The 16,929-nt window shown below is 39.2% G+C and overlaps 1 protein-coding gene across 2 annotated transcripts; it reads left to right on the forward strand.

Annotated features, from left to right (window-relative positions):
• The first annotated feature begins 63 nt into the window (after positions 1–63).
• On the forward strand, positions 64–1,698 carry LOC122614002. 2 transcript variants are annotated; one of them, XM_043788453.1, is made up of 2 exons: positions 64–1,004; positions 1,101–1,698. In XM_043788453.1, exons 1-2 carry the CDS (start codon positions 162–164, stop codon positions 1,539–1,541), a joined length of 1,284 nt encoding a protein of 427 aa, XP_043644388.1. In that variant the 5' UTR covers positions 64–161; the 3' UTR covers positions 1,542–1,698. The 2 variants fall into 2 exon arrangements, with proteins under 2 accessions (XP_043644388.1, XP_043644387.1); XM_043788452.1 differs by having other exon boundaries at positions 67–1,697.
• The last annotated feature ends 15,231 nt before the right edge of the window (positions 1,699–16,929 follow it).

The raw sequence follows: 16,929 nt of genomic DNA on the forward strand, positions 1-16,929 counted from the left end.
GGTGGACCAATTCCTGCCAATTTATGAGCTGCCTTTCTGCCACTGGAGCATTATTTTCGAAATGGGTTATGATACCCACGTGCGACGCCTTTTACAAATTTCACATGACAGTTCTATTTGAATTGGGAAATATATTTTGAACTAAAACCGTAATTGCGAGAATGCTCAGTCTGAGGAATGGAATCTTCGCGGGAAATCTTCTCGGCAGCGGCTTTTGCCTTCAGCGATTTGCGACCTGTGCTTGTCGCTCTCCGCGAAAGCCTCTGGCGGGAAACTCCCCGAAGAAACCATTCAAGCAACTGAACAATGACTCGGAGGAGCAGAAGCGCATATCGGTCCTGATAGAGCTCGGGTGTCAATGTCCTCAGAAGTCACGCAAGGAGCGTTGGTTCTCTATCAACCAGCGCATTATTCTGGCCCTGGCCACGGCCCTGAATCGTCCTCCGGATTTAGTGTCTGACTTTTTGCACACACTGACCCTCCAGAACTTTGCAGAGATCCTTTCTCCCGCCGGGACCTTAGGACCCTCTTGTAGAGTTCCCTATGTGAACGGCTTTGCCTGTGATAATTTTATGAGAATTTTTGATACTCATGGAAACGTAAGGAGCCGCTTTAGTCAAGACTCACTGCAGCTACTAATGCGCGCCGTGCAAACTGTTTTAAAGCAATCTCCACACAAGGAGCTCCGCGCAACTGACGCAGGCTTTAGCGGCCAACGTGGCACAACTAAAAGGGATTCCATAGCGCGTAGAGCTGGCATCGATCGCGACTCTATCGCTCATCAAAACGGCAGGAGGCGATTAAAAAACTCGGAAGCGAGGGCCTCAGAAAAGAGAAGCTATCTTAACATGGGGCTGGAACAACGACCAGTGGATCCTGGATATGTTTTCGGGTCAAGCCTTGAATCCGCGGGCCTAGATGTCATGTATACGCCCGAAAATTGGGCGCTTGAGGATTCATTTATCTTAGAGCGGACCAGGCGGCTCGCCAAATTGCTTTTTCAGGTGAATGATAAGACGTATCTAACGCGCGATACCGAGAAACTAATAACTGCCATCAAAGAGCTCAAACTGAATGGTACTGTTACTAATCCAAAACAGCCCTCAAGTCATACCAGCATTGCTAAGCGAATTTCCGATTCGTACTATGAAAGGGTCAAGGCCTCTGCATCGAAAGCCCTTCTTAAGAGCTATTTGGCTCGCGGCTCGAGGAAAAGAAAGAAAGCCAGTGATAGTGAGGCAGTTCCTAGGCAGACCACGAACCGACAGTACTATGGCGATCCGCTCCCGGTGCTCCTGCACGAACCGTTTGATCGGGAAAAGCCGTGGACCTGGTTACGCCGCCATCCCCACCAGATGCGCATGGATGGAACGGGTAAGGTGACACAGGGAACTATCCGTCGCTACCGACGCGACACGATAGAGCAGCTGATGCAGACGGAAAAGGAGCGATCTTCGGTGATCACTGTGATTTCCATGGGTGATGATAACGCAGCCGAGAAAGCGCAGCCCATGTTTGGCCAGAAAGCATCTAGGAACTAGACATTGGACTCCCCGTTTCCCCGATCGTGGATTAACAAAATTTACATAGAAAAAATTATATGTGGCGATCCAAAAGCGATCCATTAACCTGCATAGTCTATGAGTAATTAAATAGTCAAGATTTATAATACTTACATAACGAACAATTTAAATACATTTTTCCATTGAATTTTGGAAATGTCCATCAAAGATGTGTTCAAACTTCAACTTAACTTCTCAAACTTAAGTAATCAAATAAAAATTTATATGATGTACAGATCGCAGTCCCTCTTCAGTTAACTTCAGTCCGAGGTTTGAAGTTAAAGCTCGCTTATGTGATCGATATAACCTTTTCGATCTTGAAAACTTTTCGATAGTTTTTCGCTCTCTGCTCGCTAATGGGCCATCAAATGGCATTGTAAATATGCCTTATGCTAATATCACCACAACTGTGCTGTTAAATCATTTTGATAATGTCACCCGAGGGCCAGACCCCTTAACTAAAGAAGTCTCCTGCCTATCGACGCTACGAATATTATTTTTAGACCGCCCCGTCGTACCGCTTCTTGGAATATTTTCGTGATTTGCGTTTTATGACCTGTAGTAATTTGTTGGCTCGTTAAGTTTCTTTAAAAGGCGGGGGCCAAGGGAAAGAAGATTCGACGCGTAGCAAGCCGTTCGCTGTGTATTCAAATGATCTTGCATTTCGCCTTGCTCTCTGGCCAATAAAATTCCAAAATTTTTTACGACCAGCAATGGGAAATCCAGCCGAAATGCTTTTATTGCACCAGAAACACTCAATAAAGGCGAATTATTTGTGTTGGATTGCTGCTTTTTGTTTTTGTGTGCTGGCGCGCCATCCCAAACTATTCCATATTTTTGGCTCGCTTTTTAAGCTTTTGTTGCTTCTTCATCCCTTTTTTGGTTGAGGTGTAAATGCATTTTTATTACACTTTTAAAGCCAATAGCCGTTTTGTTGGGCTTTCTGTTCCCCCGCATTTGTCTACATATATACATTCATATCTATTTGTGTGGTCTCGTGTTAAGCCCTAAACTTTTTTTGAGGAAAGGGCTTTGTTAAATAGTGGTGATCTGTCGTTTATTAACAGCCCTATTTATAATTGCATTTATATTTCGAGAATTACGCCATTTGATTTATTGGTTAAATGGAACTTTCTGCAAGGATATGTGCTACGACTTAGTGCACAGTTTGATTATAAACACCAAAAAAGTCTTTTATCCATTGATTAAAAGAAGAAGTCTTCCACAATAACGAAGTTAGTATGAAAAACCGCCTGCTATAGACTCAAATTCTTTAACTAAAATAGATTTAGAAAAAAACTTTTAAGAGACTTTATCTAATTAAAATTTTACCACATCAGCTGCCTACCCTATACATATATGCAAATAAATTGAAAGTGCTCAATACTTCAGAGAGCTGCAACTAAAAGTAACAAAGTCATTATTTGTGTGAAAACAATACCATAAGCCACGATGACGAACCATGCTCCACTCCGCGGCTCAAAATGTGAACGAGTATGTCGCCTGTCAGACACTGACATCATAATAGTATCATTGTCATCAGACCTATTGCATCGAGGACTTGGCTCAAAAAAAACTGCCAAAAAGGATGTCGAAAACAAGCAGAAATTTCCAGAGCCATAAATCAAAATGCGCCGCATGACGAACAAACAAGAAAAACAATTAGAAATAAGCGCAAAAACTAAACGGCCCATGCATGCAGAGGATGATGATGTGGATGTGGATATGTGCTATGAGCTCTATATGAACCATATGCCGGGCATAAATAAACAATGCAGGACCAAATAAGGACAGAACCGACGACGACAACGACAACATTTCATCAACGCAAACGAGCGAAACGTTTATCAACTGCTCAAATGGCCATTAAACGTGTGTGTGTCCCGACATCAACGCCCCAGAACAGTAAGGCGTGAGTGGGGGGAGCGGATTGCCAGGACTATCTGCCAGGACATTCATCAAACGATAAATTGAGTGAATGACTTCATGATGGCGATGCAAAAGGGGCGCACTTCCTCACATCCTTCCTCACGCACACTCCTCAGCCCGGACAATTGGCCAGGACATGCTGCAGTTGCTGGCCCGGAGGCGGTGCGCTTGTCACGCCCCCTCGCACTATGGAGAAGACCAGATGGAGCGCCGGAGGAACTCCATTTTGAGCGACTGTCTGCTGTCTGCCTTAAATTGCCATCACATCCTGTTCGCTGGCCGGAGGACGGCGGTTTGCCAATTGTTTCTCTGATTGGTATTCATCCAAGTACTATCCAGTGGGTGCAGCCGTCAGGACCTGTTATCTTTTCGGCTCCTGTTTTTGGACGTTTTTGCCTGCACTCTTGTCTTCGTCCTTGGGTCACATCCATCACTCGGCGCCTGACGTGACGTTAGTGTTTTAATGGACTCCACTTGTCTGCCTTGATCACAGGACTCTGAAGTCCCGAGTTTGGAGTCCGGAGTCCAGAGTCCAGTCAGTCCCTTGCACCCCCTTTGGCTGCATTGTTTGTCTACGTGTTGGCAGTTAAGTCAGTCATTCGGAAGGAGGGTTTTTTATTGCAGTTCAGCTTGGATTCATTTGCATCTTTATTTGAGTCAGTTCTTACCTAGCAGTCGTTTTCTGAGTTGATTTGATACATTCCGAAAAATTTTCCAGCGCAAAAAGCATTCTTCAAAACTACAATAATTAAATATAAAACTGAGATAACCTGTATAGATCGCAATAATTTGACTGTTGTAAGGAAAGACGGATGGTCATACAGACATGTTCAGATCGACCCGGTTTTATATAGGATATATATTTTGAGAGGGTAGTTGCTTGCAAACCCGTACATCTTCAAGAAATCTAGTAAACCCTTTTACTATACTCATGACTAGCAGGACTGCGTTATCTGGTTATATGCATACGTACGTATGTTTCGTATTATTTCGCATTTGTTACAAAAAGTCAAGTGACATGAAATAAATATACTACCAGAAATTGTCTTTCTCTGGATTTTTGTTTTGGGCTGCATCAGCCATGGTTTCAGGATCATTAAATCAGTGCTGCCGTTTTAATCCTTTTTCGGATATATGTATTATATCTGTCGTTTTGCAAGCAGCCACAGTCGGAAAAATTGTAAAACATCCCCTGTCCACTAATCTGTCCTTATTTCATCTTCAAACTTTGATATATTTGTATAACTTCATATTTTTGTAGTGTAATAGTTTAATAAAGTCAGTTTAAAGCATTTTAAAAGCACTCAAGATTATAAAGTGCTTACATATTATAAATGTTCGAGCTTGGATACATAGATTAGATTATAGTAAACATCCAATACTGAGTTGGAGGAGCTGTTCAATCAGATATCCCTCGTTAGGTATTCACGTATTGGCGAAATTCTTTAACAGAAACTTTGCAGTCAAATTTAGCCATCCTCATATAGTAAAATGTTATTCAGATACAATTGTGCAATTTTATACCCGTTAATCGTAGGGTAAAAGGGTAATAGGTATTCTTTAAAAAGTATGTAACATGCAGAAGGAAGCTTTTATATATATGTAAATATACATATGTATATATTTGATCAGGATCAATAGCTGAGTCGATCCAACGTCGAGATCTCAGAACCTATAAAAGCTAGAAAGTTGATTTTCAGCATGCAGACTTCTCGACTTGTCAGTGAAACTAGTTTACCTGTTAGAAAGAAAAACAAGAGAAAACGCTATAGTCGAGTTCCCCGAATATCTGATACCCGTTACTCAGCTAGTGGAAGTGCGAAGGATATATTTCAACAATAACAGCTTTTGGCGGTTTGTTTTTCTGCAAGGCGATAGAAATTCACAAGACTAATAACAGTTAGAGTGGGTGTGGCACCACGAATCCACAACCTCCGTGTATGTCTCTGCGGTCTGCATGCTGAATCTCAACTTTCTAGCTTTTATAATTCCTGAGATCTTGTCGCTTATACGGACGCACAGACAGACGGACATACCCAGATCGACTCGTCTATTGATCCTGATCAAGAATATATATACTTCCTTTTGCCTGTAACATACTTTTCAACGAATCTAGTATCCCCCTTTACTCTACGAGTAACGGGTATAAAAATGTTCCCAGCTTTATCCTGAATTACCCCTCAACGGCGCAGAAACGGAAATACTGACAACAGTGTTGCGCACTTAATGAGCTTATAATACAGGCGCAGCGATTGAAGGCGATTCCATTACCCTATATGGGCGGCTTACGTCAGACGACTTCCTGAGATTAGCCAGACGAGGCACCGAGCTCCTAGCCGATTTTAATAGCTGCTAATATTAACTAATTGGCATACTTAGCCGGAGATAAGTGCGATGGGTGAGTGTGCGGTAGTGCGCCTCACAAGCTCTCCATCAAGATGCGACACGGACTGAAATTATCTAATGAATTTTCTCATAATCCGAATCACAAGTGGCGATCAAGAAGCGGCATCCGTTGCATCTGTTGGCATCGTCAGCCAAAATAAAACTCTTGCTTGTGCTGTGTCGTTGGCTGTCATAATCCGATCATCAGGCAAATCCGTGGCACAAGAGGCCCGAGGCCCCAGAGTATCGCATCCCCAGGAGCAGGGGGTTCCGAAGAGAGGTTGGCACCCAAGATATGATCTGTGAGGTCGTTAGCACGATCTCCCCTCTTTTCCTCCATGCTGATCCGGTGATTCCTCGCGTTGATTTTCATTTCATTCTCGCTAATAATTCGCCTGACAGATATTCAGGCATAATTAGAGATTAATTGTTCTACTCATAATTGGTCTTGGCTTGATATTTTTGGATATTTGGCAGGAAGACGAAAATTGCATTAACGTGGGGCTCTTAGCCCACACAAATACTGATGGAATGGTGGCCGGGGAGATGAGAGATGAGGATGGGAAAAGGGCTTAGAGTGACAGCGGCAGTTGTCCGTGCAGAATAGTATTTGCATGTGAAGAACTGTATAAAAGTGGCAAGTTTTTTTTTTTTTAACATTTATGAGTATTTATTATTAATGTCGTTTAATCTACAGAGAAAATAAAATTCAAATTAACGACTACTTTCGTCTTTGAATTAAATTAAGCTTAACTTTTGTTAGTCCAATTTGCAAGCATTTCACTTTTAAGAAGAGTCCGTAATCATTATGCGTTTTATCATAAAAATTACACGGTATTGATTCTATTTTAATATTTTCCTAAATTACTTAATTGCTCAACAAGCGCCAAAAAAACATCGATTTCCTCGACTATCTAATACCTGTTATTCACCTAGTGGGAATTCCAGAAAGTTATTTCTAAATGTTATGGGCATAGTAATAAAAATTGTCAAGACAAATAATAAAACAGAACCAAATCAAAGCATATTTTTTATGTGTATTATAAAGTATGGGCGTTAATGTATTTTGTGTATCGATATTAATATATTTTTATATAATATGATATATGATATTCAATCTTAAAGATATTCCGAAAACATATTGGTAAGATATTGGTAAATTTTTTAAAAATGAACATTTTTGTATGTTTATTTGTTAAAATATAATTTTATTTTAAAATCCTAACAATTTTTTTCCATTGAACAGGTCCATATAAGAAAACTTTGCTCTTCCAATTTCCTACGCCTATAATTCCTGAACACCTAAGGCTATAAATTTGTGCTATATGTATTAATATGTATATATGTATAATGTATGACCTTATTTTCGTGAGTTTTTCTTGTTTTCGGCTATTATTTTCCATAAAGTTGATGGTTGCTCGTTTGTTTGACCCGCAAAGTGAAAGTACTAGCATATTTTATTCCTCCTAATGACAGCGCGTAAAATGTCTCGAAGGAACAAGGGCCGGTCCAACAGAAGCTAGAGCCATGACAAAATGGCCTGGCAAAGGAGGGAGCACATAAAAAGATAAATTTATGTTCTGCCTTTTCTTTGTTTTTACTCAAGTCGTTCATAGATTATACGGAATTATGACAAGCGCGTGTCTATCCATCGAGCAGGACAATGGGCAAATGTCGCCAACAGACGAGTGGACCCAAGCCGAAATTTTAGTCCTGCTGAAATAGTTTTCATAAATTAATTTTATTTCATTTGCGGATCCCAGAACAAAACTCGTGCGTTCGAATCCAGACAGTCTGCTTTGCGAAATTTACGTAGATAAGAGCATTTTGCGTCGATTTGTAACGATTTGGCGTAATAAATAGTATTGCGAATCTATCAATATTTATATTTATCGCTTGGAAAATATTTTAAATGGCTGCAAAAGTTTTCTATTCACGTCAGTCTATCTGGAACTTCAGCAATTTCTAGTTTATTTACAGCAAATTGGTATGATTGCGGACTTTAAGCTGGATTCAGGAAAAATATCGGTATGGATTAAAGATGAATTGTATGCCTGACAAGACGACCGACGCCAACAAGATTATAAACAATTTTTATAACCGTTTAGTAAAGAGGTATGTATGTATGTATATAGAAGGAAGCGTTTCCTACCCTTTTAAGCATCATCACTATCCAAGTCTATAAAGCTACAGTGCTCAGATTACGAATCCACCTACGCTATGCCACGCCCACTGTAAAGCCCACAAGCTGCCAAAAACTGTTATGACCTTTTTTAATTTTATTTACCTATATGTAGGTATAGATAATTTCTATCGATATATAAAGTATGTTACAAGCAGAAGGAAGCGTTTCCAACCATATAAAGTATATATATTCTCGATCAGGATCAATAGCCGAGTCAAACTGGCCTTGTCCGTCTGTCTGTCCGTATGAACGTGGAGATCTTAAGAACTGTAAAAACTAGAAAGGTGAGATTAAGCATGCAGACTCCCGAGACATAAACGCAGCGTTTGTTGACCATGTTGCGACGCTCAGTTTTGATACTTTTTATACCCGTTACTCGAAGAGTAAAAGGGTATACTAGATTCGTTGAAAAGTATGTAACAGGGATAAGGAAGCGTTTCCGACCATATAAAGTATATATATTCTTGATCAGGATCAATAGCCGAGTCGATCTGACCATGTCCGTCTGTCCGTCCGTCTGTCTGTCCGTCTGTCTGTCCGTCCGTATGAACGTCGAGATCTCTCTATACTATAACTATAAATGTTAGAAAGTTGAGAATAAGCATACGGACTCCAGAGACATAGACGCAGCGCAAGTTTGTCGATTCATGTTGCCACGCCCACTCTAACGCCCACAAACCGCCAAAAACGGTCAGTGTTGTAATTTCTCTTCGCACTTTCACTGGCTGAGTAACGGGTATCAGATAGTCGGGGAATCCGACTATAGCATTCTATCTTGTTAGTTGTTTAGTAGTCTTATAAATTTCTATAGATTTGCATACCATTTTTTGCCACGCCCACTAATCGCACAAAGCTGCCACACCCACACTTTTGGAAAATGTTTTAATATTTTTCCTTTTTTTATTAGTATTGTAAATTTCAATCGCTATGCCTTAAAACTTTTTGACACGCCCACCCTAACGCCCACAAACCGCCAAAAACGGTCGGTGTTGAAATTTCTACTTCGCACTTTCACAGCTGATAGTATCAGATAGTCGGGGAACTCGACTATAGCGTTCTGTCTTGTATTTCAAATGGAATTGTCAAAACGGGACTTTATTTGAGTAAAATATCATTCGTATCCTTTATTGTTGTAATTAATAAATATAGACGGTCTTGGCCGTGTTACAAACCATTTTTCCACAAACACGTAGAATAACGAAAATCCGAATTTATTATTATTATTATTTTTTTTTTTATTTGTTCATAGGTCGTTGGATTAAGCGACAGTCAAAATCCTTACTTTGTTACCAATCCCGTTCTGTTTTTTTTTAAGTAAAGAGGGCCAACACAAATGTTTCGCTTAAATCCCAAGACTGAAATCGTAAAAATGAATTTTTAATGCTTGGCAAGGTTGGGTGGACCGAGGCGATAGAAGGTTGGAGGAGATAGATATTTGGCTTGCACTGGCCAACCATCATTTCAAAATAACGTATCGTAAATTTTCAAGTTAACATCAAAATTGTTAAAATTATGTACAATTCCCAGGAACAGAAACGAGTGCAGACCGAAAACATTCATAACCAAATTTATTGCAAATAAGAAAAATGTCCGCCATCCGATAGACGGTCGGAGACGAAATGAGAGTGAGATGGGAAAACTGGGAAAACCAACAGATAGACCAAAATGCGAGTTGAGTGGAAAACTTCAGAGCCAGGAGGTCATGGCAGGCGAGCTGTGAACGTAGTAAAAGTGGCTACATTACAACAACAAGAACAATGGCTTTTGTGCTCTGTAGTGTTCCCACTGGGTCCCTCCCTCTGTGGTCAGTAGAAAATGTGGAAGAATAGATGAAAAGCAAGGCATAAAAAACATAAATTCACTCAAAAAACAGACAGGAAAAACAGCAAAAGCAAAAAATGAGGAAAGACAAACATGCGCCGCAAGGATAATGTACAGTGGCACGAAGGGGGTGTAATTTGACGAGACTGGGATTCGGCATTTAAGGACCGGGTGGCTTCCATCGAAGCAACCAGCAGGCCAAGCAATTGACATGTCCCGACCATCCGAAGAGCCAAAGAGACAAAACATCCACTCCAGAGTTACTGGGTTGACCGACCCGTACGCGAAAGTGTTGGAATGTTTCAGAGTAAAACATTTCATCTAGCGGTAGCTTGCTGTAATTGGCAAAAGAAATCGGTCGGGATACAAAAATACTTTTTATACCCGTTACTCGTAGAGTAAAAGGGTATACTAGATTCGTTGAAAAGTATGTAACAGGCAGAAGGAAGCGTTTCCGACCATATAAAGTATATATATTCTTGATCAGGATCAGTAGCCGAGTCAAACTGGCCATGTCCGTCTGTCCGTCCGTCTGTCCGTCTGTCCGTCCGTCTGTCCGTATGAACGTCGAGATCTCAGGAACTACGAAAGCTAGAAAGTTGAGATTCAGCATGCAGACTCCAGAGACATAGAAGCAGCGCAAGTTTGTCGATTTATGTTGCCACGCCCACTCTAACGCCCACAAACCGCCTAAAACTGCCACGCCCACACTTTTGAAAAATGTTTTGATATTTTTTCATTTTTGTATTAGTGTTGTAATTTTCTAACGATTTGCCAAAAAACTTTTTGCCACGCCCACTCTAACGCCCTCAAACCGACAAAAACTGTCAGTGTTGAAGATTCTCCTTCGCACTTCCACTACCTGAGTAACGGGTATCAAATAGTCGGGGAACTCGACTATAGCGTTCTCTCTTGTTTGTCACTGGAAATTAAGTTAAATGCACACTGCCATTAAAAGAAGCCCTGGTTCTTGGAACGCAAGTTGTGAATTGCACAAAGATTTTGGTTATACTCATTTTATTATACTCACAACGATTTTTGACACATAGTGCTTGGTGGCTGGGATAGTATGCTTAAGTGGCGCCATCAGCTGCCATCAGCTGAATTTTTTCGTTTTTATTGACAACAGGTTTCTTAGGGTTTTAGTAAGTTCTGGAAGATGTAGATTTACAATTAGGAGAGCGTCTCTTTCCGAGATTACTTTCTAGCGCCGATTTCTAGGCGTAAAAGAGGGCTTGACCAGATTGTTTTTGCATATCAAAATTTGATAAGTAAATAATAAAATAAAAATAAATATAAGCATTCTTCAAAAGTGTGGGCGGCACTCTAATATTTTCGATTTGATTATACATCTAGAACATAGCTGGATCGACTTTGCTGTTACTGCTGATTGAAATTATTTAAGCTTTATGTGGTCTTGAAAGCTTTCTGATACCAGTTGGATTGTATTCAAAGAATATAAAATACTCGTTTACTTTACGAGTAAGAACTACAAAACCCAAAATAAAGTATAAAATTATAGACCGACAAGTTAATGAGGGGGGTTGCCATGTAAGGGAGTAAGTAATGAAGTGTCGTCCGTAATTAATCTTGCCACGCCCACACGGATGACAAGTCAGAAAGCCTTAAAAATAAAAGGCTCTCTTTAGAACCAGAAATAAACAAAAATTTTTTTTTTTTGATTTTTCAGCTGCGTCTAAAATTGTCAGCACAAAATAAATGACAGGCCTAACTGTTCTTCCAAACACCACAGTCCCAATACCAAATTTAGTCGCACATACCCCCTTTTTAAGCCTCAGGCTACACATTCGTATATGTCATGGTATATATGAGTAACATTCTGCTGCAGAAATTTGACACATGATATTTTGAAAATTGTCTGCCAGCAAACAAACAAAAAGAAGAATTAACCGAATGGAAATGGCTTTTGAATTTGTGGATTTCTCTATCCATTTCTAATTAGAAGCAAATTTTTACTAGACATTATGGTTCCGATTTCGGTTGTTTAATTCTGAAATTATTTGGCAGTTGCGACTTTGACAGTTTGTGAGGTACATTCGTCGAGTTTATAAATTAGTAAGAAATATCAATGGAATATTTGTTTAGGCAGTAGGCAACTTACAACTCATTCCCTTCCGATTGTTTTCACGCTTAGCTGTATTTTTCTTCTTTATGACGAGCCAATTTCTTGTTGAGAGGAGCGCCGAGAAACCCATTTAACATGTTGTACCCCATTAAGAGAATTCATTTTGCCAAATTAATTAGCTTGTTGTTCTTAGCGTCAGCAATTACGAACGAGAGAAAAGAACGCTTCCATCATCATAAAATATTTGCCGTTGAGGCATGGAAATTAATAAAAATTATATAAATATATTTCCGAATATATAAATAAGTGAAAAGTGAAAAATGCGTTTTTTTCGTCCGCGCTGCTATTAAATCATAATAAAAAATGATAATTGCGATTCTCACCCGACAAGCCGTAAATTAATGTCACGCATGCGAGTGAGACAAGTGTAAGTCGTGATTCAAATTGACGCGCCAACAATTAACATAACTCTTGGCCGAGAAAGAAGCGGCATCCAAATGCCCAAGCAGTACTCACGCCCACGTCACTGAATTTCCGCATTTCGGGTTCGGGTTCGAGTTCGGGACCAACGGCATTCGTCAATATCTCTGTCCGCGCTTTCATAAATTGCACCCCAGACCCCAGTCCCCAGTCAGTGGCATCCAGCAGCTGCATCATCACCACATTCCGGCCAAACAGTTCGAAGACATTTTCCGTTGACACCGCGGATTTGCTACGCCGCAGGCCCCTCGCCGACCTGCGTGCGGTGCGTGGGTTGGTTCTTCTCTGTTGTGAAAGATCTCCGCTAAGGAGGAAAATATTTGAAAGATAAATAAGCTAATAAATCATTATGTTAAATTGGCATGATATTTATTTTAGTGCGTTGGTTTTCGGCGCGCTTTCCGAAATTCAAATAGAACGGTAACATGTGTTATGTGGGAAATGCTCTTGGCGTGTTCAACTGTCAGTGCGTTTTAAGTTTACATGAGCCTCGTTGGATGGACAGCTGATTGTGTAGATGACTGTAGAAACCGTGGTATTAGCTGTATAAATGTTGACTTTGAAACAACCCAAAATACTTTGCGCTTTCTCATAAAACATTTCATCGGCGATATGGTCTTAGTCTTTCATTTCTCAATCATTTTTCGATACTCGATACACCTATGTAGGTAATCATGAATATAACACTATTTGGAATTATTAATTACCTGTCAATGGTAGAGTGCTAATTATTCCTGCACAAATATTCTAATATAATTTACAATATAATATAATATCCTAATCTAATAATACATCATACATAATACTAACAATAAGATCTTCCGATAATTACACTTAAAATTAAGTTAAGTTAAGTTAAGTTAAAATTAAGAGGCATATAGCAGTTTGAGTTCATTAGTATAAGAATGAGTTCAAGTTAAATAATAATATGCTTTGGCGCACTACTGGACTTTTCGTTTCTTCTCCAGAGATCTTTTTAAACCGGCCATCGTCTGAAAAATTGCGATTTTTATGTGCTGAATTCTGGAGTTCATAAAAACTTCATAAAGGCAAAAGCCACTCAGCTTCTCCAACGGCAACATGTTGCAGGCATCGCAGTATGTATACGGGTGGGCTTATATTTGAGGAACGTCCGCATTCCTGCATCGAACATTAATTTACAAAATATTAATAACGTGCAACAGCAACAAGATGCAACAACAAAGCCAATTTTTTTTTATTAATTGAAACCAAGCGGCAAAAAAGATTTGCGGTAAATGAAGAAATGAAGTTTGCCCGAGGCATCTTCACCGCATCAGGGAATGAGGGGGTCTATGATAATTCTACCTTAGTCAGTGACAAGTACTTGTCATTAGAAAGATCGGACAAGGAGGTTTTCTCGCCGCTGCCATAAAGCGGACCAATAAATAACAAGTGAAAAATAAATAGAAAATATTGAAAAGTGATCAATGCCCCAAGAACAATGCTGTCGAAACTTCCTATAACCGCCCAGAGAACAGAGACCCGGGATAATATAGCTACATATACATTCCTGAAAACAGCGCCCCTGTCGTAGAAGAGCGATGGATACTTTTATGTTATAGAAGTTATCTAAAAATACAAATACAGTACTCGCATATTGCGGCTCTTGAGAACCTTATTTACGCGATATATATATTAAGTTTTTCTAGACTTAGAGGCTTACAATCTTTTCATTACGGGGGTCGTCTACCTTCGCGGTTTGAAAAAATCGATTTTTTTTTCATATTTCTAATGTAGACATGACTAAAAACATGCCCTGTGAAAGATTTGATCGAAAGCATGCTACATCGCTCAGAAGCGTATCATTTATCTTTAAACGCGTTTTCCCAAAAGTACTGTTTTTCAAAACTGTCGTCAAGATTTTTTCGAAACTATAGAAGATATCCTAAATCTGCAAAGCGTCACTAATACACAAAACATCTGGCTATGGCATGACACAAGCTTTTTTTCGATTTTTTATAGTCTTTTTTAGATTGGAAAACATGGTCAAAAAGTGAAATTTTTTTCAAATCGCTGCCATTTTGTGAAATTGTCAAATTTTGAAAAAAAGCTTGTGTCATTTTGGTTCTAAATCTGAAATATTATTACGACCGTTTGACCTCGTCTCACCGGCAGTGGTGCCTTCAACGACGCGCAAATGCAAATTTCACGACAATTTCATCCGGTTTTTATTTATATTCTTTGAGTTTAAGCAATTATTATTCAGATAAAAAAAATTTTGTTCAAATATCATGTGTACTTTTATTGCAATCCATCCTTGAATAAGAGGCTCAAAATTTGAGCGCGAGGGTAGACGACTCCCTTAAGAATAGTATATGATCATGTGTAATCTACAACAGATGCCACTTTTATCTAGAAATATTAATACATTTTTTTACAGACCAAAGGGTTTCTGATAGTCTTAACATTCGACTAGAACTTTTTTTACGTTCTTTTTTTTCCTTGCCGTCTACTAATCTTTATCAGGAAAATATTGTTAGCCTTTATGAGAGCACAATCGATCTGTATGAAGAGTCTCATAACGAGACAGAGCCTGGACGAAATAGGGTATAGAGCGCCACAGATGTGTTGCCTCCGTTGAGCCATATTTGAATGCTGATGAGCACGTGTCTACGGACAGTGAAAGGCATTTTACATAATAAAACGAACACGAACAAATCGCTTCGTTCGTCTACAGATTGGTCATATGTATATGGCGTGGAGAAAATTAGAAAAGATATCCGAAGCTGTAAATCACAATCAAGTCAATCGAATGGGTTGAGCAAGACACCCACTTTTTTTAAAGTATCTTTTGGCGACTTGTCGGCGCTATTTCCTTGAGAATTGGGTATTGAGTGTTCTCTTTGGGGCTAAAACAAAAACTAAATCTTATTATATTTATCACCGCGAGTCCGTCATAAATTTGTTATGTAGGACGCACATTATAAAATTGACCGATAAACATTTAATTATAGGCCAGACAGCACAAAGAAAACTAAAAAAACAATTCAAACACTTTCTATAAATGGATGGCTTTGACAATTAGTTATACATAGTATTTATTGATAAATCGTTCAGACGTTCGAGCATATAAACGATGTGGATTAGATGTGGGACAGGCCGTTGCAGGAAATCTGGGAAAACTCATATCTGAAATTGTCGTCGACGTTGAGCATTTTGATTGCCCTGGGACTTTTCCAATTTTCTTTTCAGATCCATAAATAATTGTCAAAAATTTGTAAAACGTCCAAATTGTTGTTGATCTTGAAAAGCTCAAAAATCTCGAGCCAGATCTTTGGAAAGGCCACGTCTTTAAGAACACATCAAAATGTTGAAAATAATTTTTGAGTTTTCTATGAAATAAACTACTGTTTTTAGTTTTTTGCCGATGTTCTCTGTTTTATTCAATCTGATAATAAAAATCAGACTGATCATGCTTTTCCACCATGCTGTCCTGTCAATTATTAAACTAATTAGCTTAGCCCATCTTAGAGTCACTCAATTAGGATCTTATTGCCAAAGGAAACCTGAGCTTCCCAGCCGATGTGACTTCGATCAGGATGTCAAATCAAGTGAGTCAATATATTGGAGATTGGTGGTAGAAGGTAGGGGAGTAAGGTATGGGAGCCAGCACTTCTGATCTCAATCACAAGTGCAATCAAAGCCACTGCACCTGGTGATCTTAAAATTTATTATAACGCATCATGACCAGAGCAGAAAAACCTGACAGCCTGAGCTGCTAATGAATGATTGATGTGTGTGGCAATTGCAAAAGGCACTCAAAAAAATATTAATAAAATCTATCAAACGTGTGAAACATAAACTATATTATTAAAAGAAATCGATTAAAACCTAAGCCTCAACATGAATGATGCGTATTTCAATTGTTGTACTGGTTTTTAGGAATCCGACCTGCCGTTTTGTCTCTTTCTTGATATATGTACATACATATGTGCACTTTTTGGCCGTTTAGGCTACAGTCAGATGAAAATGAATGAATTCAAAAATTCATCTGTCAATTTTCTGCTTTGCTATATTTATTATATTTTAATAGTTTGCTATTTTATTCAACGCATGATGTGATTGCTTATATATATTATTAGAAATGTTGGGGATTCAAAAGAGGGACATGGACATAGATGTGGTCATATCGTTTATAACGATATTAGGAATGTGTAGTAAAAAAACAGAGTACTTTTTACTTCTTGGCTGATGTTTTGAATAGCTGAAAACAAGAGAGAACGCTGTAGTCGAGTTCCCCGATTACTTGATACCCGTTACTCAGCTAGTGGAAGTGCGAAGTGCGTGGCATTTTGGTTCGGTTTGTGGGCGTTAGAGTGGGCGTGGCAACGTGGGTCTCAACTTTCTAGCTTTTGTAGTTCCTGAGATCTCGACGTTCATACGAACGAACATGGCCAGATCGACTTGGCTATTGATCCTGATCAAGAATATATGAAATACTTTTCAACGAATCTAGTATA

The sequence above is a fragment of the Drosophila teissieri genome, chromosome 2R (genome assembly GCF_016746235.2).
Source record: "Drosophila teissieri strain GT53w chromosome 2R, Prin_Dtei_1.1, whole genome shotgun sequence".
Taxonomy (NCBI): domain Eukaryota; kingdom Metazoa; phylum Arthropoda; class Insecta; order Diptera; family Drosophilidae; genus Drosophila; species Drosophila teissieri.

Bases quoted from the DNA above. Each gene is read 5' to 3' on its own strand.
- LOC122614002 (XM_043788452.1), top strand. From the start codon at position 162: ATGCTCAGTCTGAGGAATGGAATCTTCGCGGGAAATCTTCTCGGCAGC.